Genomic DNA, 24,998 nt, shown 5'->3' with positions numbered 1-24,998 from the left:
ATTATATTCAGGATTTTAAAAATGCATTGCAGATTTTTTTGGATTATCGTTCATATGTTTTTTTCCGCATCTGTATTATTGCAGCCTATCTTGGTCAGGACCAAAAAGTCCACATATTTTGTTCGCTTGTGTTTTTCTGATGTTAGAAGAGTAGCTGCCGTCCTGTCAATGGTACAATTCCTGGCTTTAGTGCTCTGCCAAAACACTTTTCTCTACACAAATACCCCATAATAATTGACCTTTAATCATAATAAGGGCCACTGGCCAGGGAAGCAGTGGTTGCACAGTCAGCATGGGAAGCACTGAGATCACTGAATGCTTTGAAAGCAAGACCTCCTCTTGTGACTTCAGACAAGTGAGTGGGTGCCATTCAAAGGAACAAAAGTGCCATCATTCTCAATTAAGGCTGGTTTGGTAACTAGGGCTTCAGCCTCCTTTGGCCTGTCTCTGTCGGGCCTGAGGGTGTGACTGCACCACAAATTGTTTTAGACTGGACAATTACTATTAATCAGCAGTGCAAATAATGATGCAGCTGAGGCGCACAAAGCCCTTTTTGTCATTTCTAGTATGAAAACTGTCCGAATGTGATTGGACTGCAGCGTCTGTTTCCCCAGTAGACGGCAGGGAGAATTTGAGTGGCACTATAGCTCAGCAGACAACCACGTGCTTGTCTAGCTGAAAGGTATTATAGGGTAGCTCGGGTTCACAGGCCCCAGAGACCATGCACACCCGTGGCCCGGACTAGTGCTCCCCTTGGTCCAGCCAGGGGCTGACTGTACTGAGCACAAAGCCCGTCCCTGGTGTGTGAAACATCTCTGAGCTAGTCACCAGCGTGTTGTCAAGGGGGGGGGAAAGTGGGGGTGCACTCCAACAATGCAGCTTTGAATGTGCGCACACACTGCCCCAGTGTCCGCGCTCATCCCTCTCTCATTGTAACGCCTTTGTGGGTGTTCACGAGATCTTAGAGCGCTGACACATTCACACGGACATCTATCCGGCTCCTGCTGACCAACCAAACTACTAAAACACCCTCAGTCATGTCCCTAGAAACAGCAGTGGACTGAACTGTGCAGGATGTCTCTCAGCTCCTCGGGGGAGAAGCGCTGCTTGTCCCGCATCCTGCTACTGAATGATCTGTGAAGTCACTATAAATGGAATTCAGCTCTGTTGATGTCAGCAGGTTGTTTTGTAGAAAAAGAAACAGATAAAACATACATACCTTAGGTTGTTTCCTGGTGAGATTGAGGGGAAATAGTAGGAACCCAGCAGATGAACCAAAAACAGAGAAAAACACAGAGAAATGAACATAGTTAGCAAACAATTTCACAGTCAGAACTTGATATCCACAGTGCTCTGAAAAAAAAAGAAACGTGTAACCTCAGTTCTTTCTTTGAAATTCCTTCTTTGACTTCTTTCACTCCTATCATTTTCTCACTCACTCATTCATTTCCACATTGTTGCTTTTCCTGGTGGGAGCTGGTGCTGTGATTGGGTTTATAATTGGGCCAGTGGAGTGTGAGGAAGGGAAGAGATTTAGGATTCAATGTCCCACTGACTCTGCTGAATAAATAGCTCTTATGCCTGTGGACTTAACACAGAGGCCAGCTTGGGGAAGCTGCACTGTGCATTACAAGCTCCCGGAACTAAGGACAAAAGTGTAGCATATATGGTTCTAACATATGCAGGATTATTCTCTTAATTGGACCAGTCCTCATCTTACAGTAAGGTACAGCCTCTACGGTGTGTGGTTAATTAAGAAATGCATGCTCCACAATCCAGTCCTTCAAGATTCAGCAGATAACTCCTGCAGAAGTCTTCTGGCACAGACACAAAGGTGGGCATCACCTTCACACAGTAACCAATACAGAGCAGAAGCTTTGGGAAGACTGAAACACTGCACCAATGTTTCTCACACAAACTAAGCTGAGTCACCGACAACGGCAGGGCCATGGAGTGCTCAGCATCCATTTAAAAATAGCCTCTGTTTTTTTTTAATTTCTAAGTTTCAGAATAATAGAAAATCAAGGGGAATAGATAAAGAATTAACTGTGTTTTAGCTCTTACGACAGAAGAGTGTGGTTGAAGAACAAAAAGCAAGAGGGCCTCATCTGGGTTCATACCCTATATCTAAATCTGGGCCACTTACAACACTGAGACTTGGTCTTAATCAAAGCACACAGAGACTGCAGCAGGCAGTTCCCCTCCACCGGCCAGTCGCTCCATACTGCAGCGCAAAGAGGGGACGCCCAGGAAGCGCTACAGTATGACATATGCAGGCTATGTGGGTCTCCAGACTAGAGGGACTACAGATAAGGTCTTCATGCATGCTAAACTGAAAGGCAAAATTTAAATTAAAAAACATGGCAGAGATATGAAGATGGAGTACTGATGAAGAACAAAAGGAGAAAATTGAGGAGGAGTGGAAAGAGAGCCACAGACACACACTTGATGATGAAAAGATGAAAGACTCGCTGTTTTTGAATGAGTGCACTCCACAGCAGAATCTCCACATCTGCAGCATAAACTAAGCAGCAGTAACAGGGGCTGCTGCAGTGGTTTGGCGGCTCATGCTCACTGTGTCATCTACTGTATGTACAGTTAATGTATCCAGTTACGGCATGCTGGGAATGCTGAACAAGACAATAGGAGGAACTGTTCCTAACTGGCTATATTTAGGATTTCATAGAGTTCCTACTTCCTTGTCAAAATCTCACAAGACATTCATTTAATTCCAAACAGCTGACTTCATTTTAGCCTCCTATTCAAAACGAGTCCCTAACCTCCTACCCTATCACAGCCAAGAACTCCTTCTCAGTAAGTTAAAACACACTATCCTCCAGTTCTCCCCCTTTGCTTTGGACATACTCTCTAACTGAAAGCTGTCTTCCCTGGCATTGATCTCACAACATATGAAGTCACATTTGGATGTGTAAATAGTTCTAATGATGCTTCCTGCACAGAAAAAAAAATATTTTTCAGGCTATAGTTGTCAAATGTAGTAGTTTATATTACAACACTCAAGCATGAAGCCCACAGGCAGTCTGCTAAATAATCAGCATGGATGTCAAGTTATGTCTTGAGGGCTTATTAAAGACTATGCTGTGGTTGGACAGTACAAATGTGCGACACGCATGTATGGCACAGAAGTGCCAGGTGGTATCAGGTTATTATCCCCTCAGAGGCAGATGCACTAAGCCACTGCAGCCTCAGCAGGGCATGAATGAAATCTAAAGCCCTTTTCAGACATGGCAAATATAACATTTCTGCCTTCGTCAGTTTGACTTAGTGCATTCTGTCTTTCAGATATAGTCCACTTTTGCATCATCCAGACACACCCATGGCAGTGTGCACACAATATTTGCAATCAAAGCAAAAAGACTTTTTTGCACTTGTGTCAACAAGCAGTAACTGTGGTGATGCGCAACCACACTTTTGAATATTAAGATCTCTCCACCATTAAGAGCAGGGTTTCTCCCTGCATGCATGCTGCATGGTGGTGCTGCGCAGGCTGACCGCACCCTTCACACACAGGCTTGGCAAGAGAGAGAGAGAGAAAATGAATCATAAAGAACTCTATTAACCTTAATGCAAACATGAGGTAGTTAGATGAAATTATTATTGTGTGCATGCTTTTGCTGTTTAGGTCACTCTCTGATGAGCCGAGCAACTCACAAAATGAGCGACAATGTGACATGTTGTGTATTGGAGGCCAAACAATTCAAAGGCCTGACCAGCCGTTGTTGTGAGTAGGGTGCTCAATCCGACATACTGCAAAGCTGTCATCCTCATGTACCGCAGCACGTGCATTAGGGACTTAAAAATCCTGTCAGGATGGGTAAAGTGTGTCTCTGTGCTTCCTTTTAGGGGAACGCTTAGGTTCCTGCAACTCCAGCTACCTGATGCCAAAGCACCCATGTATGACTAACTTGGCCAAAGGGAGGAAACTGGCCTCTCACACTGCTATGACTCTCCTCCTGCACGTGGTGTGAGATAGATTAGAGGAGAAAATATCCTCGTTTCTTGTTAAACGATAAGAAATATCACTTCAATACCAGACCGTGACCAGTTTCAAAGATAGTCTGGAAAGGGTCTGACAGATTTTTGTGGCCCTTTCAGCTTAAATCCATGGGTGTGGCAAAAACGAAGGTATAAAAAGTGGGAAATCAGCACTGGAATTCGCCCCCCCCCTGTGGTTATGGAGCAAGATTAAGGCCACTGGGTTATCGTGCCACTGAAAAATGCACTCTTCTAAACCAGCAGACAACACATCAGATTAATGTACTGTATTATCCACCCACTGAAGCAGAGATCTACTCTAAAAAATTACATTCTATTCCCACAAGCTCACACAATTATTAGACAAAATAATGAGTTTTTATTGTATCATTTAATACAGTAGTTTCTAACAGTATATATACTACTTGCCATTATTTACTGAGATTCCTCAGCAGCCTTTCAAAGACTTTATGATGACATAATCCTGCTCAACAAATGGAGTATGGAAGAGGTCCCCCCATTAAGACTCCACAGCATTCATCCCCTCTGCACATGCTCTCGCATACACATAACATATTTTGCTGCCGCTCCCACACGCATATTCGAATTCCTCCTCTTGATCTATGGTTGAAACATCACTCCCCCATAACACACACACACACACACACATACAATCTTTTCACCTTAATTTAACCACACATATGACTTTTCACAGCCATTTAAATTACACCATTAAAGCTCTAAGGCCAAAAAAGGGGTGACAATTCTGTTAATGTAAACTGCAAATTGATCAGTAACACCTGCACACAGTTTTGTAAAGCAGTGATATTGACAGGTATTAAAAAATCAAAATACTGAATGCACTAAATGATCATTTTTTAAAAAGCCTAAAACAAAGGAGTCCTTGCATCATTGTTCTAAAAGCTAAAATTAGTCTGAAAATATTTGGAATGAGCGGCTGGAGAATATCATATCACTCATGAAGTCATCAACATAACTTCAGGACTTTTTCTGTATCTTGAAACTGCTGTTGCTAAGCGACGGTGGTAAACATGGAGGGCGAGTCAACCAACCAGCCTCATGAGTCAAAGTTGGAGTATGAAAGGCGAATTTACGATCTCCAAAACAACCCTTAATGAAGAGCACTGTCACCAGCAGCACACGTGATGCTCATACCAACTGCTGTGTGGTACCTCGAGGTTTCCATAACAAATGTTAACAGCAACATATGATGCAGGCAGGGTCTAATTTGATCCTCTCTGGCATTTCTGACAACAATGTGACAAGGTGGGTCACCAGGCTACGTGTGTGTATGCTAAAACACAGACCACATCTACTCTTAAATCCAGTAAGTTCCAAACAAGCCAGAAAAGAAGTGCAATTCATCAATTAGTTCGGTACAGTACTGAGCAAATGAAGAGAAAAGGAAGTGACACATTTACTACTGGGACACACCGCTCATGAACCCCATCTGCCTGCTGGATGTCACTTAGCTGAATAGATCTGGCATATGCCGGGCGAGGATAATAACAAAAGCCAGAGTGAGAATGTTTAAGAAGTACAAATCACATCATTAATGTCATTAATTGGAGGCAGAAATGTAATTTTAACAGAGGTATGGGCTTGAATGGCTCCACTTCCACAGAACGAGACCAAAAGCAAGTCCACAATAAAACACTACCTCATTATGAAAGCAAACAGAATATAACAAGCAGGCTCAAAAACTTCAAAAAGGCCTCATCTCAGAGAATCACGCCAGGAACAAAAACCAGAATAATTATAGAAGAAAAAGTGTTTGAGAGTGAATTTTCACAAATACTGCCTGTAGAATTAGAGGCCACATGTGAGATTAATGAGGCACAGGCCTGACAAAGAGGGAAGGCACCATCTTTTCTCAATTCCGGATCAAGATGTAAACAATGTCCCACCCTCTAAACAAACAGGGAACAGTCCTCAAGGGAATGTAATTGTTATATCAGCGTGCTGCTAGCACTTTCTCCTAATAGCAAAGAAAGCAGCCTTAAAGTGAAAATCTGTGCTGATAGTGTGCAACTAACTGTGAGAATAAGATTTTAATGTTGATTATTGGCACATGAGAAGCACCAGTGAAAAAACAAAGAGAGCATTCCTGAGGTCGGCCAGTGGACAAAGCAGCATTGTCATTTAGTAAAGGCTTGTTTTGGAAATCTGGATGACACTTGTTGATGTGCAACGAAGAGAAAATGTGACCAAGGCTCTAAAAAAAACAGTGCACTGTCATGTCTACCCAACACCTTAGTGCAGAAAGCCCAGTGTCTTTATTAGCTGTGTTTTAGTGAGGGTTAGCAAACAAATAAAGTTCTTGGATGCTAAAAAGCATTAGTAAAACATAGGATGATTACATTTAAAGGAGACATTTGAGATTCTGGAAAAGTTTGATGAGATTTTGATGAAAAGACTGCTAGTAAACTTCACGTCTATATGGTAAATATTAAAAAAATATGTTAAGCCTAGCTTAGCATGAAGGCTAAAAGCAGCTAGCTAACGCCACATAAAGGTAAATTAGTTTTTAAATATATTGTTTTGTTAATTACTGTGTGCAGCTTGTAATACAGGGTGTGATATGCTGGGAGGATGGAGAGGAATCCCTCACCTACTACATAAACTGCTTTTTGTTTTGTGTTTTATCTAAATAAAATGTATTTCCCCCTCTGATTTTTAGCACTGCATCTTGAAACAGTCTATAAGGCAAACAACAATGAAATCAGAAACTGACTTTCACTTTCAGCACTCCTGATGGGAGATGACACAGCAAACATGGAGGCGATCTGGATCCCATTCTGTTTCAGCTTTTTATTCTTCCACCTTCACACCAATGCTGCTTCAACATGTAAACTGCAGCTAATTAAATAACAGAGAAATGAAACTGATTCAGAGTTGAATCTGAGGCCCATCAGGCGGCAAAACACATTACAGAGTATTTCATTATATTAATAAGAATTACATTTAATCCAGTTAAATTATTTATATGGAAGTATTACAGGTGTTGCTTGATTGGATTTTTAATTATTATTAATTGCAAAGACAGTAAGGGTTGCAAAAATCTTCTCGGAACAACATTTTAAAGTTGAGTTCCTTATTTCAAAAAAATGAACATTTAGGAAAAATAGAGAAATCAGGACATTCGGGACCAAATTACTCATCTTTCTGAACATATTTAAAAGAATGTATTTGTTCATGAAATTTCAGAAGCAGCAGCGGGTTTTTTAACTGAAGCTGCACTCCACACCGCACAGATTACATATTCAAGTAAGCAAGATAACACTAGTAAGTGCAGATAAACCCAATTGAGCTCTTGTGACCATCGGAGATAAGAAGAGATTAGACGTGAAATTACAAGCTTGGGGACAGACATTATCAGATAAAGACATGCTTCCACTAATCATCTTGAAATGCAGGACTGCAGAGCTAGAGTGACATGGGGGATGAGAAGCCCCAAAAACTTGCATATTCGACAGGACAAAGACAAATGCCTTCTGAAAAAAAATGACCACATGGAAGACAAAAGGCAGCACCTCCATGTGACATAAAACAGACTCCATTGCGTCTGTCTAAAAAGTGATTGTGGTTAGCTCTTGTCTTTTCCAATAACTGTGCATCTGAACAAGACAAGCAAGAGATTTACATAAAGCAGATTTTCCAACACAACATGACCTTGTATTCAGTTGTTGCACGTTGACGGACATGCTGGGACTTGATAGATGTAATATGGCTCTATTGTGTGAGTCGAAGAGAGGTTTTTTTGGTCATATTGCTCAGGCACTCATCCCCTGTGCAGACAGCAGCCTCAGGTATTTCACTGCCTGTCCACCCCCACCCTGATTGTGACTGACTGTCACATGAAAACTAAACCTTTCCCAGATTCCTGTTTCAAATATGCCATTTGTGCCAGCTTAGCAAGCAGACGAAAGACGAACCTTAGGAAATTTAACCTCTAGCCCTGAAGTCATAGCCCACGTTTCATTTGCAAACCGCTGAGCTTACTCTTCAATTCTCAGGGAAACAGGAGAGTGGGGTGGGAGTCATGAGTGTAGCCATAATGTTCTGTGGTGCAGAGGCTTCAAACGAAATCCTTTCTTTAAATTCTTTACATGAGTCACGTTTTTAGAGGTGTTGTCCAACCTGATAAACTCATTCACTCGATTCCACCTCCCAAAAAGACATCATTTCTGTATTTCATCAGACTGAAGCAATATTAAAAAATTTTAGGCACTGAGCAAAACCACTGAAGCAAAAAGAGTCTCACTGAGATCCAGATGTTGTCATTTTTTTCCATTTATAAATCCTGAATTTCAAAATATGCAGCCAAAGATATAAACAAAATACCTATTAAATTAAGACGTGTCTACATTAAAAATATCTGTTACTGCTTATCCCATTCTAGGGCTGTGCCTCATCATTCCCATGAGAGAGAAAAAGTTCCCAGGATCTTGGTCAGCCATATTTGGTATGCTAATACCCACTCAATCTGACACATTCCCAACACACAGGAACAGGTGTCTTCAAAACAAGGCAAAGTCTTAGCGATCAGGGTATCCTCTTTTGTGGCTCCACAAGCAGCAAAAGGGGAAAATTATATGGTTTGGGAAAACCGTGGCAGCCTAAGCACAGAGACCCAAAACACACACACAGCACTAGTGCTGAAATGTTAACAAGTAATTATATGCCTGGACTGCACTATAGAATAGCGATGAGACATAATAAAACCAAAGCGAGTCAGAGCACAGAAGGTCGTGGCTGATGTGCAGCTAGACAACAAACCATTCCAGGATCTAATAAGGTGAATTCAGGGGAAGCTGAAAACATTTAACTGAGCTTCCATGAAAGGAATCTCTGTATAACTGATACAGCATCTAATCAGATGTGGAAACTCACGCTGGATGAAAATGTGAAATGTGTTTGTGTCTCACCCATCAACATGGCAACTGGGAGGAGTTGAAACATCCTGACTCTGAGACGAATATAATGCACGTATCTGCATCTCGGTTACTGTCGCTCCTCTGACCGCTCGCTCACAGCAGCTTTCTGTTCAGCTCTCCCGTTCCACATGTGTTAGCTGTGAGCGGGATTTGTTTAACTGTCTGGAAAGCAGCCACTGTATGGTAATTTCTGTTGTGATAATTGCCTTAAGTACAGGTTAATGTGCGTGTACCCGAGCTGCTGGGCGAGTGAGCTTAACGCTGTTTGATGCTGACTGCGAGTTACTTGAAAACTTTAACAAGGCTGGGTGCAGGCCACGAGAAAAGCCTTGACTGGAGGCAGTTGCCTCCTATGGCTTCATATTCAGCAGTCACACTGTGGCTCGAAGAGTTGTTTGTTCACTTTAACTAATCAGTAAGGACATTACGCAAATTATAAATATGCTGTGTGTGGGTGGGTGGGGGGGGGGGGGGGCAACAAAGAACCTTGGATTGTGTTCAGACTGAGCATCCTTTTAGCTTTATTTGCGCCTGCTGGTAATCAGGTCAGCTGTCTAACCATGTGTGACAAGAGAGAAAGCAAAACAAGCGCAAAAAAACCAAAAAAACAGCAGAAAATCCACCAACCATGATGGGAGGAAATATTACATCTGTGACTATTGCTAACAGGCATGAAATTTATGAGCATACACTCATCGTTGGCCTATATTCTGTGTGGCTTCAGACTTGTCTTCAGTACAGTATGAAATCATGTCAGAACACAGCACAAAGTTTTAATGACCTTCAGAGTGCACAGATAGTGTGAAAGGTTAAAGGATGCTTAGCTTTCTTAGAAGCTTTTCTTTACTCTTAGATAAAATGCGCAGCCCGTTGTGTCTTTAAAAACCATCAGTGTGATCCAACATGTCTTTGAATGCAACATGACAAATTACCTCTGACTTCGGAGATTTACAGTGGCACCCCGAGGCCAGACATTTATCTGCTCAGCCTTGTACATGTCTTCATATCAAAGAGGCTCAACCTCCTCTCGTGGCTTTGAAAACCCCAAATCAGCCATGCAAAATACCAAGGTGGTGTTATTATCCTGAGATGATTACTCTTGGAAAGTTCACATGAATTACATAACATAATATCATATTGCAAGCAGGTGGGTGACAGACACCATGTCCTTTGCTGCAGCAGCAGCAGCAGCGTTGCATTTGCACATATTTTATTTGACTAAATTCTCCTTTGAATTAAAGATAAAGTGTTTATAAGTGCTCTTGCTTTAGTGTATTTTCAGACACTGCTACAGGAGGTCACTGTGTGTACAGTTATTTGCTCATTTTGAATGCTTTTGTCACCAGACATTTCCAAAACACTCATAACTACAGCGAATCTTAAGGCGCCCTAACGCACAATAGTTCTGTAAATAACTTAGTGCACAAATATTCATTTAAACTCTTGACAGTATGTGAGTTTTGTTTACCTGTTCTCTCCTTTTGCATTGGAGGGCGGTGGGTGCAGAACAGTTTGGTTGTCCTCCATGTCCACGACACATTTTGTATTCAGTTCAATTTCTGCAGAGAAAAGTTTGTTTGGAAAGTGAAGCAGAATGCGGGGGTGTGAAGAATAAAATCGGAGTTACTTTGGCCTTCTTTAAACTATTCTCAAGTCTGACTTCAGGCTCACAACTCAAACTGAAAGCAGCAATGGCGAAGAAACCAAAAGTTTATGGTAATGTGGCACGAAGCCAAGGAGACAGAAAAGGAGTCTGCAAGCAGAAATCGTCGTTATAACACTTACCCCTGCGGTTCATGGGCCGAACTCTCACTGCAACTTTTACCTTTGTATCCGACATTTTCGTCCACTTTTCACTCCCACCCTGTCTATTCGCCCAGCTATCAACGCAGAGTCTCCGACAAGAAAGCCCGGCTTTTTGCCAGAAAACAGGGCAAAAGAATCTAGCTAAACAATCCCAAATGAGTCCGATCCTCGATGAGAAGTGATGGGAAAGCGTTCATTTTTGTCTTAGTATCCATCCGGGTTCGCTTCTTGTGCAAATCCAGCACTCAGCTCCAGCCCCAGACAGCATCCCCACCGCCATCTTCCACTGGGAGCACGACTGCTATCCTCTGGCAGACTGGAGAGGCTGTGCCAAAGAGGGGGAAAGGATTTACGCACCCCGCCGGCGCATCGGCGCATTGGGGGAAACCAATGAACGAGAAATGTGAGCGTGTGTGACAAGTTAGTTCACATGCATCAGTGAGCATTGAGAGGCAGTGCGGAGCTAGGAGTCAGCTTTAAACAGTTGTTATCAAATATGATTTTTGGCTACGACTTATTGGCGCTTAGTTCTCTCACACATACACACTGAATTGTTTAATTATTTGCATTTTTGGTAAGCAAGAAAAGGGGTCAAAAAATTTTACAGTTATATAACTTTATTATAAGGTTTAGCAGAATCATTTTTTGACCCACCACCTCACTTCTGTTGACGTAAAGCCTAAAAATAATGTCTGTTTTTCACTCTTATATCCCCAAGCTGCCAAATCTAACCGTTACATTAGCATTTATTCTGGGCTTCTTTGAATTTCTTTTTAAAGTTTAAGTTTTGCCATTTGTCAATCACCTTAAAGTTTTGCATTAAAAAGCTCTTACACACACACACACACACACACACACACACACACACACACACACACACACACACATATACATAATTTGTAACTTCTGTTTTAACACATATGATATAATCTAATTTAAAAAGTCTTCTGTTATACACGGAAAAAATAAACATATAATCTGTAGTTGTGGCATATAACGTTTATACTATCTATGTATGGTCTCACTGTCTGCTGTTAGCAGCTGGACCTTTATTTCTCAGATAGTTTCAATTGGCATAATTTTTCAAAAGCCTTGGATCAGTTCAGAGACTGAGAATCATCACATTGCTATATTACACGTCATTAAATAACACAACATCATTTTCAACAACTGCTACAACATTAACACAATAACAGACATAATTTCATACCTGACGTCCTGCTGAAAATGGTTTCACCATATACAACCTTTTGTTTTATTATTATTTTGACACTTTCAAAGTAACACAATGACATTTTTACACTCTATCTAAAGTAAAACTTGACTTGTAAACTAGTCACAGAAGGCAACTCAAACAACAACAAAAATAAATTAATACAACCTCTCATCACTTCATCCTGTGATAAGCTACATTTCACTTCACTTTATTGAATTTGTCTCACTTGAACAGCTACTTTGGGATTGTTCATACATAAACTATGTCACAGGTCCAGCATCAGATTTGGGAGAATAAATCTTCACTGTATGGTCTCCACTGTCCAGTGTAATGAGAAGGTTGTTCAGTAGCGTTAATCCAACAGGGCGAATAAGATGGTCTCCCACAAGAGGAGTACGGACTGGGCCACTCTGGAGCTTCCCTAAGCTCCAAATCATCCCCTGGTCTGAGTCAATCACAATTAGATCTCCATCTCTGTCGAACGCCACACCCGAGATGCTGAGCCTCACTGTGGACTGCAGGGTCAGGCTAAAAGTGTCTGTCTGGTAAAGGAGGTGGAACTCTTTTGTAAACACCCTGAGCCTTCTGTGTTGGTGTCTCTCCGTTGGATTGGTGACATCAGTTAGATGCTCCGTCACTGCAGTGTTCCCATTCACGCAACAATAGGCCACCGCTTTAGGGCACTGAAGGTCTGAAATGGTTGTTTGATGCTCTAGAACGACGCTGTGACTATAGTCCACCCTCACCTTGGAGAGAGTGCCGGCCTCAACATCAGAGACCAGGATGTGTCCACAACTGTCAGTGTCCACGCCCCAGGGCATCTGGAAGGAATCTTTGATTGTCAACATGTGATTCCCCCTGGATGTGAACACTTTTACAGCTTTATCACCTGCATCAGTCACAACCACGTGACCAGCTGGGGTCACTGCCACGTCCACTGGGTAACAGATGTCCCCACTGGCTGCTCCTTTTCGCCCAAAGCTGTGCAGCTTCTTTCCCTGTAGATTGAACACCACCACTCTCTTTTCTCCATCATGGACCACAACTATTGTTCCTGAGGACCCCAAAACAGCTATTCCAGTTGGGTTGATAAGAGTCCCCCACCCACCAAATGCAGTACGCAGGAGAAGAGTTGTGCACGTCAGAGCTGCGGGAAAGATAAAACCAGCTTTTGCTCTACACGGAGGAGCAGACGGTGAGGGACTTTGAGACAACAGAAGATCCTTTAGGTCACTAAGAACCTGGCAGTGGGAGGTGCTGTCAACACTGCATAACTGTCGACAGAAAGGGCACTCCAGCTTCCTCAGGAGAGGGTGGGACAAAGCTGTGATGCATTCCAGACAGAGTACATGGCCACAGGAAAGGTTCTGCGGTCTGCGCTCCCTTTGCTGACAGCTAAACGTCTCGAAGCAGACTTTGCACTCCAGTAGGTTGATCTGTATCTCTCTGATGATCCCCTCTGGACTGAGGCAGCCACGATGTTGGAGACTCTTAGCCATGACTGAAATATCCTGTTCTTTAAACCCTGTGGGATGGTTCAGTCAGCTGATGCAGGCAGCAGCAAATTCAGGAAACCAAAATAGAATGCCAATTTACGTGGTGAAATAGAGAATCATGGAGAGAGGCATATGAAGCACAATTTTGTGTAAGCACTCGTGCCCTGGGCTTTTAGGCCTCAACTGTCACGTGGTATTTTGCACATAACTAAGGCTCTCTGCTGCCCTCCTTTGGAACAGTCACAGAACCCAAATTGCAGATATCACAGAGTAAATTCAGTGACAAAAAAGCCTGTATATTACTTTTAAAAAAGGAAAGAAAGAAATATGCCTGGCTGGAGTTCAGTGCACAATCTTAAATGTGCAACAGTGTGTCAGCCACAGCTCTGCCACTACTCATGTTTATTTCCAAAGGAACAGCAACCGTACCTTCAAATACATCTTGCCGTAGGTCAGCATGCGGCAGCTATTTCAGTCTGAGTTTCATGCTGTACAGACGGAGTGAAATCTGATCTGTTATGGGCCGTGCTTGAATCAGCCAATCCAGCCCTCCTTTGCTGCAGCGGGACACCCCTCAGGGGTCAAACAATGTCATTTAAAATTTCTCTTGTTAAGTACGCAAACACAGAGGGGCTTCCTGCTAATAGGAATGTGACAGCAAGTAAAAACGACCAAACAAGATTAAGAGGAAATGAAAACACTTTTAATACATTTCACAGTGGAAAAGAACAGCACAGGTCGTTTTCAGCAGAATTGTTTTTGGCAAATGACATCTAAATCCACAGACGAGGTCCTATTTAGTGTCTACTGTATGTAGCACGGGAGCCAGGTCTGTTCCAGAGAGGTCAGTGTCTGGATTGTCAAGGATTATGAGGGATAGTATATCTGTACTGAGATGATACTGACACATGAAATGGAAATATAACCTTCAAATAAAATACTCAAGGCCAGAAGAATCAAAAACACACACAAAAAAAATCAGTCTTAATAGAAACTGAAAGAAGATAGGAGTTAAAAAAAACAAAACAAACATGCAAACAGGCACAAGGGGTGAATTAAAATGTTACCACGACAGTGAAAAAGGTTCACATAACAATACTGGCATCTTGCTGTGTGGTGAATACAAAGACTCTTGTAACGGTTTCCTACTACAACACTTGTTTTGATTGGAGTCAGCCATGCAAATGCAATATACGCAACAAGGTCAATCCAGACACAGACAGAAAAACTGACAATACATGCAGTAATTTGAATAATTATCTTCTCTTATTAGTAAAAAAAAAAAAAGAAGAAAAGAAAAGAAAAGAAAAGAAAAAAAATTAGCAGCCACAGGAGGACAAGGAGAGTAAAATCACTCAAGGTCACAATGATTCACAAAATACTCGAACATTACTTAATGTACAGTATTTTCAATAAACTTTCTGCAAAGTGCTTAAACTGTGTGCTTTGCTTCATTACAGGCCAAACGCAGACCCAAGCCGGTGATCCTACCACGCTAAAGCTGTCTGGTATTGAACTCCTGCCCACATTCAAGTTAAAAAACATAAAATAGTGAACATCTATGATGTAAATAGATAATCAGTGACAGACATTTATATAAAAATGCTTTAGCTTCTTTTGTGCTATAAACATAGACGCTCCACTAAGTGATAAATTCTACATAATGGCTTTTAACATTGAAATGGGTTTGATACCAGAGTTGATATAAACCAGTCAATTGTACATTAGCCTTTAATGATACTGCTTCATAGGATAACTGAATTATAGCTCACTAGCTACAATGATCATGCAATTATATTTAGAAATGGCAGTTTTTGTTGCCACACCTTTCTCTCACACACTCGCACAAAATAAAATTCTCCCACTCTTTCATCCAAAAAGCAAACACAAAAAAAAAAGTGATCAGTGGTTTAGGAGCTTTTATGACTACAGCACACACCAACGTGTGTATCTCTGTAGTCTGAGCCACTGTGCACTCCTAATAACACTGCATGGACCTGTTTTTCCACTTCTGCTGTCTGCACTCCATCTACTGTAGGTGGGTGGCTTTCTAGGCTTCGGTTACATCAGGAAGTGGTCGTAGCTTTACCCTCTTCTCCATCTGTAATCTTTCACACTTTGGGTTACCCAACAGCCTCCGCCTCCAACTCCTACTGGCTGTCGAGGCCGTTGATGGATTTGGTCTTTCCTGAGTCCTTCTTTCTCTGTCTGGCTTTGGGGCTGTCACCGTCTACATCAGTTTCTCCTGAAACATGAAGCTCACATATTTCAAATGAACCCATAAAGAGATGTAACTGCACTGTGTTTCTTCTCACACATGTATGAGTATGCATATGTAAAGCACTATAATAAACACTAGAGGTCACCCATTTACAAGACAGCAACTGAATACTGGTATGCATTTTTTAATGTGGTGTGCTGGATGAATTACAGTGAAGTCAGTGTACCTTTAAATCCCTCATACACATGGTCAGCAAACTCTGCGAAATTACTGTCTTCACATTCTGAGAGGCTCTGAGGGGAGAAAAGGTTTAAGACACATGACACACACATACCTGTAACTGGACAGAGACCATACTGTACATGCATCACGGCTAACTGACTCCGTACAGCTTTCTCTGTAAACAACCCGATAACAACCCCTACAAGGAAAACCTTGAATGTTAATATTTACTAATGATCTTTGATGATTATTTAGCTACAGAGCATTAAGCATGGTTGGCTTCACCCAGGACATTTGGCCTTTTGCCATTCAGGCACAGATGTCAGTTTGTTGTAGCTTTATTTAGACGTAACAAGAGTTTACAGAAAGGCACTGAAGTGTGATGCCTGATGCTATTGCACTGATCTATATGTGAGTAAAGTTTTTTATATTGTTAATGATTGTGGGTGTGGGGTATGGCCAACCAAACCGTGTATTTGTTAGAAAGGCTGAGAATAAAGAAACAAGTTGGGATTGAAATTAACTCCAATTTGCACGTTTTAAGTGCTTTTATGGACATTCACATTGTTTTTCCTAATTCCGATCATTCCTGTCCTCAACAGATCTGAAAAACTTCAGACTCCTGGCAACCACAGGTCACTAAGGAAACTATATTTTCTGTGAGACCGGTTGGCAAGGTGTTGCTAGTGGTCGCTGGTTGAAAATGGTCATATACGGTGCTGCACCGATAGCCTCTTAACACTTACTAGCTATCAGCTGAGCAGGGATACTTTTACTTTGAAAGTGTGACACCTTCAGAGTAAAAGTTGTCTCATTTGAAATGTTTTGGTTGCAGTGGTAAAGCACAGCTTTCACTTTGAGGGGGATTGTTCTCAGTTTCTTGTTGTACTGCTCTTCAAGTTTCACTACTGCTCTGTGAATAGTTCGTCTTGGTAAGTTTTTGGTGCAGGGACTACACTAGTTTCCAGAGGCTGCCAGGGGATTGTCGACTGGTCTGTAGGCCTGTGTGACTAAGGCCTTAAATTCTTTGTAAATGCTTCAAGGTCTAAAGCAGTTAAATGGAAAAACTCATGAAAGCTAAAGCAATAAACATACCTTTTCCCTTGGACCATATGTTTCTGCGTACCATACCATTCCATACAGACACAGGAATGTAATGAAGGCCTAAAAACAGAATGAAGGGAACAGAAACTGTAAAATGATTCATGGAAAATGTGTAAAAAATTACTTGCAGCATTCATCATATGTTAGAATATTCATATTAAAAAACAAAAATATATGTATAAAATAAATTATACGCATTTCAGTGCACGATAGACCTTACCAAACACAACAGCCAGAGGATCACATAGAGGATCTGTGTTTTTGAGAACAAGTCCTGCCCAAACTTAATGCATGCCAAAGCCTCCAGAAAGGCTATTGCCCTGTGAATGAGAGGGAGGGGGCAAAACAAACACATAGTTCAGTATTTTAACTCACTGGTAGCAAAAAGAAGAGAAATCCAAACCTAAAAATAACATCCAAATCAAACATGTCAGTTTTGGGCTTTTATCTGAGAGCAGTGCTTGGGTCACTGACCTACACATTTGAACTTTTTTGGATAAAAATATTCCTGATGTAGGTCAGCTGTTTGACAGCTTAGTCCTTGAGTGAGGCAGTGAAATGCCTGCATGAATACCACTGTTCATAATCTCTGGTAGCTCAGGTAACATCTCCTCCTTGAGCTGCTGTCACTGCTCATGGCTATGTGTACACAGCACTACATGTTCATAGGAATACAAGATGTTAAGCAGGCTTATTATTAACAAGCTTTAAAATCAGGTTACTTACCCAAATACCCAACACTGGGTCCCAACTCTCTTGCACTGTGTGTCTGTTAGGTATGCATAATACTGCCTAAAGGAAAAAACAAAGCAAATTTTTAGCAAATTTCACTGGAACTTCTAGTCTGTGTCTCTGTTTCCTTTTACCCACCTGCCACATAATGAGGGTAAATGCATGAAATGATATACCTTACTGTTGGAGCTGTGATGATACCGATGAACAGGATTCGACACCAGCTAAGAGCATGGCTTGCAGGAAAGACGAAAATGTGCTTAAGGAAGAATGTGTTCAACTCAGTAAGCTGTGAAAAAAATGATAAAAAGAACTATAGTTAAAAACAAAAGCAAGTATAGCATTGTTTACAATTATTCAGACAGTAGGACATTTCTATTCATTTTACCATACTGAAACTTTAAACTTAAACTCACAAAACTCTTTAATATACTCTAGCCGGCCACTTTGTTGGGTACACCTGTTGCACTTGTGCATAACTCAAGTATTTAATCAACCACCCGCTGAAGTTAGATGGAACCTTAAAGCAGATGTGCTACCTCAGCAGAAGACCACACCGGGTGACACTCCTAACAGCTAAAAATAGGAAACTGAGGCTACAATTTGCATAATTTCATCAATCTTGAAAAACAGAAGTTTGGAAAAACATTGCCTGGTCTGATGAAACATGATTTCTGACACCAAAGCATGGATCCAATCTCTCTTATATAAACAGCTCAGGTTGCTGGTGATGTAATGGTGTTGGGAATATTGACACAAGATAACTCACCATGTAGCACACCTCAGATAAACTTCACAAACTGGTTTCTTGAACTCGAAAATGAGTTCACTCATTCACTCACTGTAGGGCTGTGCAATATGACCAAAATCTCATATCCCAATATAAGAATTCTATCGTCCCGATAACGATATTAATCACAAAAATTTAACATTTTCTGTAAATTCTGTGAATCTCGGGCAGCTCGACTTGCGTGAAGTGTTTCCAGCTGTGCGTCCTTTACCCGGAGTCGAGTGTTTTAACCGATGCATGAAACTATACATTTTTAGACATAAGTTGTAAAGGCCGCCGTTTTCTTTGTATTTATTACACGGCGTGCTGCGGGGAAAAGCCTGTTCTAACGTTTGAGTCTAAGGTTTATTTTTTAGCACCTGGCGGCTCTTTTTTACTTCTCATCCGTAAATAATCTGCTCTTTCACGTGATTCAGTTTATTTTGAAAAGTCTCAACAGGATCTTGAGCTTTATTGTGAAAGGTGTATGTGGAACATAAACAAGCGGACATGCGAAGGTGTTACCGTTGCTGTTGCTAACGACAACGCATAAAAACAGGCGCTTGTCCGTCTGTAGTGTGGTTATATTACATATAAGAGAAAGAGAGAACTTTAAGAAATTAATATAGCCACTACAGTGACCATCAGAACGATGAAAAAATATTGCCGTAAACAGTTTATTTTGCGACACCACGAAACAAACAATAGCGTAAAATGAAACGATAGACGTTTTTATATCATGATCCGATATATATCGTTATATCGAACTGTGTACTCAAATGGCCTCCACTGCCACCAGATCTCAATCCAAGAGAGCGCCTTTGGGATGTGCTTAATGTAAGATTCACATAATGAATGTGCAGCTGATAAATCTGCATCAACTGTGTGAGGCTGTCATGTTGATATGGACCTAAATCTCAGGAATGTTTCAGCACCTTTTTGAATCTGTACATGAATAATTAAGGCACATCTGAAGGCAAATGTGGTCTTAAGACAAAAAATATATATTAGCATGTACTACTAGTTATAAACAGAACTGCATTATCCTTTTTAATATTAACATACTGTATTATAAAATATAATTTAAAGGATGCAAAGGCAGCCAGGAAAACTTGCAGTTCAACTTTTTCCATCATATTTTTGCATTTTTAAAATCAAGCAGATAATATGAGAAGGACTTGGCTGTGAATACAGAAATGTTGCTGATATATGTTAATTAGATCTAATACAATTAGTCCTTTAGACCTCTGCAGTCTGTTCAGTGTCATCAAACTACATTTACTCTCATGAGGTTCATTTGTTGTTCCACCAGGTTTTTTAAGGATCTAACATTTCTCTCACATGTGTATGCCACATTAGAATAAGCACATAATTAAAATTTGTATTAATTAAATGTATGCTGTATTTGTTTATAGATCAGCTATGTACTGTTGTTAAGTTGACTGAATGGGTTCACATCCAGCCTGTACAACAACCGTGCAGGAAAAATATAGTAAGCTGTAAAGCTCTGATTTAATAAAATAGATCACTGTATATTTTATCATTGTTCAGGTAATTATTCAGACAAACAATATCATCCACGGTTTTTTGTTGTAGGTGGGAGGACCACATCACAACAAACTAAATGTGAGGCAAACACTGTGTCTGTGTGGGGAATAAAGTGGGAAAACAGCAACAGTACTGAGAGGTAATCTGAACACCTTCAATTTTATTTCTCTGTTAACTTTATTTCTCTTAACACTTTTTTTTTATTTTATTTCGGGCTGTATGTGTCCATAAATTGGCATACTTTTTTGAGCCATATCTGACAATTTTGGCTATTTTCTAATCCAAAAATACCCATATATTGCCTCACTTCACTTTGTATTAAACCACCCACGCAAAACTGAAAAACATTTTTCAGCAAAACCCCCACAAAAACTAAATATATCTTGTGAATATAGTAAAAAGCCTTCCCTTTGTATCCACGGGGTAAAAACCAGACAATGGAAAAGTGCATGTCCTGCAGAAGTAGTCAAACTGTGGGACACTATCTGAAGATGTGGGACAAGTAATAAAAACACTGCACAGTCCCACATCAAAACAGGAATCTGGTCACGCTGGTGGGAGAATATTTATAACAATTGCACTGCTTACTCATTTCAGAAAACTGTAACATTTACTGAACTAATTTTGGGTTGAATTAAGGACACCATAAAAAAATTCTCTCCCAATGCAAGTCACACTTAAGAGTTTGGCAACAGTCACAGCAGTGCATTTAGAGGGCGCCTTTGTAAAAGCCCGCATTGGCAGATAATGAGGCGGAGGACCCGCAGCAATGTTTTTTCACTCATTTGGCCAGGAGCCTGTGTGGTTGAATTTAGTGAAGAGCAGCTCAACTGTCACCATGTGGAATACAGCTGTGCCATGCGCAAGCTCTTCAACTAATTCTAAAAGACTGCTAATTACTATTTAAGGCCTCAAGAGAGTTCTCAACTGGCTGAGAGAGAGAAAGTGGAGGATGGTGCCGTTTCATCACCAAACACAAAAAGTGGAGGAACACCAGCCTTTAGCTTTCATCACCCTGGCAGCCTGTGGCTAGAAAATTTGGCAGCTGTACTCGACTTTCCAGTGGAGAGCAATGAAGCTAACTTAAATTCTCCATCGTTTTCTCATTTTCATAAAATGCTCCCAAGTAGTTCAGCCTGTCTCATTCTCATGGGATAAGCTTTTAACATGCAGCCAGCAGGACACTTGAGCATTATGTGGGTACATGTGGGATAGGTTTTAGATTGCAGCCAATCAGATTAGCCAGGACTTAGACGGCAGAGCACACAGGATGATCTCTGACTAGTCATCACTAAGTCACCATGAGACGACAAAAGCAGATTTCTCACGGACCCACCTGCCAAATGATCATGAACAGGTAGACGCCCGTCACTCGCTGCAGAGAAGACTTTGGGTCAAGCCAGCGTACATAGGTCCAGCTTGCAGGGGTGAACTGCAACACGGCTCGTTTGATCTTCCCTGTGGTGGTGTGGATGTCCCTGGATGGAAAGCATAGAAGGAGGGTTTCAAAGGCATGCAGATAGATTTTCAGTAAGTATTATGTTAATGTTAGCAGACAAAGCTACATGAAAGCAATACCATCACATGAATCTTTCAAACCAATCCCCCTTGATAAAGATGTGGGGTTACTTTCAAAACAATTTATGAATCTTATCTACAATATAACTTAGTGCAAAAGAGGATAAAAGTTTAGACATAGCTGTAAACACATCCCACAACATAAACTCATACTTAATACTGGCCCAGTGGTAGGTTCTCATCTCCAAAAAGCGGCAGACAGTCATGCCAAGCCAGATTCCCCCTCCATTACACAGCAGAATATCGAGAATGACTTGGTCCCACCAGCATTCAGCAAAGTTAGGCAGCAGGTGCATGAAGAATAGCTATGGACACAGAAAAAGAACATTTAACAGAATAGTGTACACAATACATGCACGTAGCCTGCAATATTTTGAAGGAATATGTAAAATCAAACGCCACAATTCTCCACAGGATAAACCACTGACATCCCCAGCTTAGATGACCTGAAAACTTCACCGTTATCAAGAGAAACAAAGAAAGAAAGGCCAGCGGGCAGAGAGAAAGTGACAGCTTGCGATGGCAACCTTATCTGCTGTGTGCATCTCTACCTCAGTAAGTTCCCACGTAATACTGATGGTCCAGCACAATCCATAACTTCGAATGAGAAGTGCCTTCATACCCCATCCCCAGAAATGGCTGAATGCAAAAATGTCAAAATGGCTCAGGATTCTCTCCCAGGTGATGACATGGCAGTTCACAGCGTATTCCTGCAAGCAGAAGTGCATGCAGCCTCATTAAAATGATTAATAATCCCTCGGATAGTGCCGCAAGTAGAGCATGTAAATCAACAGGAAAATGATTTTTGCTGCAAGCCTCCATCGCTCACCATTATGTCTGCCTCTCTTTTGGCATAGCGCAGGTTTGGATCTAGCCAATACATCAACTGCTTCACCTGCTGCCAGTTGAGGAAAATGATGAAAACCAGGAACAGGAAGTAGAGAACACTCAGACCTTGGCAACAGAAGGACACAATGTTAGTAGAGGAAAACCAAAGATCTGAATAAAGATAGATTGTGTGAAAAATACTCACCAAAGACTATTCGCCATATCGCTGGGTGTGGCCTGGTGAATGGACCTAAAGAGAGGTATATTAAGACGCTGCATGAAAGACATGTAGTAACAAAGTTCTCTTGACTTCTCAGATAGGGTAGAAAATAGCCATGTGGGTAGCAGTTCATTTTATTTCACTAATGGTAAGGTCTTTACTGAAGTTCCTCTTTCTTTCTAGCTACAGATCTTCTTGTGAGAAGCAGGGTGTTATTTACAGTTCTATAAAACACAAGTGTGTGTGAAGCTCCTTCTAAGCCACTGTAATTAAGGTCCTTTATGCAAACACACTTGACTGAGCTTCACAGAAATAATATTGTGCTGTCTTACCATTAGGAAATGCCAAAACACTGATGACAAGGAAGAAGGAGATGACCAGAATGACCCCCACCCAAAGATTATTGTCAGGGTTTCCATCATCTCTGCAGACAGGGAGGGGAAACAGAAAATTGAAATCTCAGCGACAGTCAGTTAACCTCAGTATCACTGCTTATATTAAGTTAAAAGGCACATTTTTACAAGTATGGTTAACATCCTACTTAAAACTAAAGTGATGTGGATGCTCTTTAAAATTGCTTTAAGCTTCTAAACAGCTGATAAAGAGATCCTATAAAGCAAAAAAAATACTTTAAATCTAACATTATGAGTCATGCCCTTGCTAGTTACACTGTTGTAGCTAATGCCAACACAGGAAACAGAGTCCCCTATTTGGTGCCATTGTATAACTAATGGATTATTGCTATCTGACGAGGTTAAAGTCTAATTACCTCACAGATTAAGAATGTGACCCATTCCCAATTACTGTAAGTGCGCAAAGATAACGCTATAGTTAGCTAGCCTCCTAGTGTACCTGGCGCTCTCTGAGCATCACTGTTCCTGCTAGCACAGCTAAGCTAACCCATTAGCGAGCGCTAGCTGTGAGCGACTCACCTTGTGAACGCGAAGTACATCAAACTGAGCACGGTGCATGTCAGCAGCGTTATCGTGTGCGGCTTGTAGAAAAACTCGATTGTGATATCTTCGACCTGCTGCTCGTTTATCATTCGGAAATGCATCCTGTAATTCACATCATCCTTGCTTAAGGTATGGGATCCGCTATACACGGCCGCCATAGCTGGACGCAGCCAGGCAGGAGAGCAGCAGCAGCAGCAGCAGCAGCTCCTCACGGCAGCATGAGAAAGTGAGCCACCTCGACCAGTGAAAAATACCAGGAAAAACACCAGACACAGTGGAAATGGTTACATTACTAACGGTACAGCAAGCAAAGCAAGCGGCAGAATTAGAGATGAGGAAAGACTGTTAAGAGTCAAACTGTTCACTTCTGATGTTGATTGGTTTGCGTGCTTGCTGGGAGTGTCTCGAGGCGGAAGAGTTCACGTGCTCGTGTGCTGATTGTTTTTAGCATGGCTTCCAGGCAGGGACTTTATGGCATGAGTGACTGCGCACGTTCTTGACTTCAAAAATCTCTCAGTTAATTATGTGACTACACAAAAACGCCTTAATAAAGCAATGCATAGGTTTTGGTGTCTTGCACAAATTACAGGCGGACATCCGTTTGCATGTAAAATGAACGCGTTTCCTGAGTGTTTTCTCAGAATTGGATGCGTCACTTGTTTAAAGACTTAAGTTGGTGCGTGCTTGTCTCCCCCCTGTGGCCCCTTATGGTTTCACATGCCGTGTTAAACAAAGCTCTCCGCTCCCTGCAGGGGTCAGAGGCATCCTTTATACCAGCGGTCCCCAACCCTTTTTGCGCCACGGACCGGTTTATGCCCGACAATATTTTCACGGACCGGCCTTTAGGGTGTCGCGGATAAATACAACAAAATAAAACTAGTACCGGTACCGAAAAAAAAGGAGATTTATTCATAACACACGTGAAAAGACCCAGGAAAACCGAGTTAACGATAAAAACGATAACAAAATAACGCTTAAAAACCGATTAAAAACCCTGAAAACCATATTTTTCACACCTGAGCCTCAACTCTCGTGGCCCGGTACCAAACGACTCACGGGGCTTGGGGACCGCTGCTTTATACAGCCTTTCATCTGAGGTAAAAGAAGTACTCGCACTTAAAACAAATACTTTTCATATTTTACCTAAGTAAAAATATTTAAATGACATGTGCAAAAAGTGCTTAAAGTATGAAAGTAAATCATTAGATATCAGGATATGTTTTTATTTACTTTATGGAAGATGAGCAGTCTAGACATGATTATATAAATTTTATATACTGCAGCCGCTAAATTAATCGTATAACAATCTCTTTCCTTCGACTGCTACCTTTAAGGGTCATCATCTACT

At 41.3% G+C, this 24,998-nt stretch overlaps 3 protein-coding genes across 7 annotated transcripts in view; all 3 read right to left on the bottom strand.

Moving 5' to 3' along the window:
• kif13a (kinesin family member 13A) overlaps positions 1 to 11,089 on the bottom strand; it is a 39,120-nt gene extending 28,031 nt beyond the window's left edge. For all 5 annotated transcript variants that reach the window (XM_086311990.1, XM_086311993.1, XM_086311991.1 and 2 more), the window contains exons 1-3: positions 10,740 to 11,089; positions 10,423 to 10,513; positions 1,220 to 1,232 (exon numbers count right to left, since the gene is read on the bottom strand). In XM_086311990.1, the coding sequence (XP_086168116.1) occupies positions 1,220 to 1,232; positions 10,423 to 10,513; positions 10,740 to 10,794 (159 nt within the window). In that variant the 5' untranslated portion in view covers positions 10,795 to 11,089. The remainder of the gene's footprint in view (positions 1 to 1,219; positions 1,233 to 10,422; positions 10,514 to 10,739) is intronic.
• A 306-nt stretch (positions 11,090 to 11,395) lies between these two features.
• Positions 11,396 to 13,872, bottom strand: LOC147319395 (E3 ubiquitin-protein ligase NHLRC1-like). Its single transcript, XM_086309996.1, has one exon. The coding sequence runs from the start codon at positions 13,473 to 13,475 to the stop codon at positions 12,237 to 12,239; it is 1,239 nt and encodes a 412-aa protein (XP_086166122.1). The 5' UTR covers positions 13,476 to 13,872; the 3' UTR covers positions 11,396 to 12,236.
• Positions 13,873 to 14,139: 267 nt separating this feature from the next.
• On the bottom strand, positions 14,140 to 24,132 carry ptdss1a (phosphatidylserine synthase 1a). The gene is made up of 13 exons (XM_086311989.1): positions 23,627 to 24,132; positions 23,027 to 23,118; positions 22,680 to 22,724; positions 22,476 to 22,600; positions 22,198 to 22,356; positions 21,800 to 21,951; positions 21,405 to 21,546; positions 17,928 to 18,040; positions 17,746 to 17,811; positions 17,240 to 17,339; positions 17,011 to 17,079; positions 15,920 to 15,986; positions 14,140 to 15,717 (listed from the first exon to the last, which is right to left on the bottom strand). The coding sequence occupies exons 1-13, from the start codon at positions 23,806 to 23,808 to the stop codon at positions 15,623 to 15,625; spliced, it is 1,407 nt and encodes a 468-aa protein (XP_086168115.1). The 5' UTR covers positions 23,809 to 24,132; the 3' UTR covers positions 14,140 to 15,622.
• Positions 24,133 to 24,998: the final 866 nt, after the last annotated feature.

The sequence above is a fragment of the Aulonocara sp. 'chitande type north' Nkhata Bay genome, linkage group LG11, assembly GCF_057382095.1.
Source record: "Aulonocara sp. 'chitande type north' Nkhata Bay isolate Kocher_YH1m ecotype deep benthic linkage group LG11, A_spYH_male_GT1.1, whole genome shotgun sequence".
Taxonomy (NCBI): domain Eukaryota; kingdom Metazoa; phylum Chordata; class Actinopteri; order Cichliformes; family Cichlidae; genus Aulonocara; species Aulonocara sp. 'chitande type north' Nkhata Bay.
The sequence above is the reverse complement of the archived record's forward strand: the minus strand, read 5'-3'. Positions and strand labels throughout refer to the sequence as shown.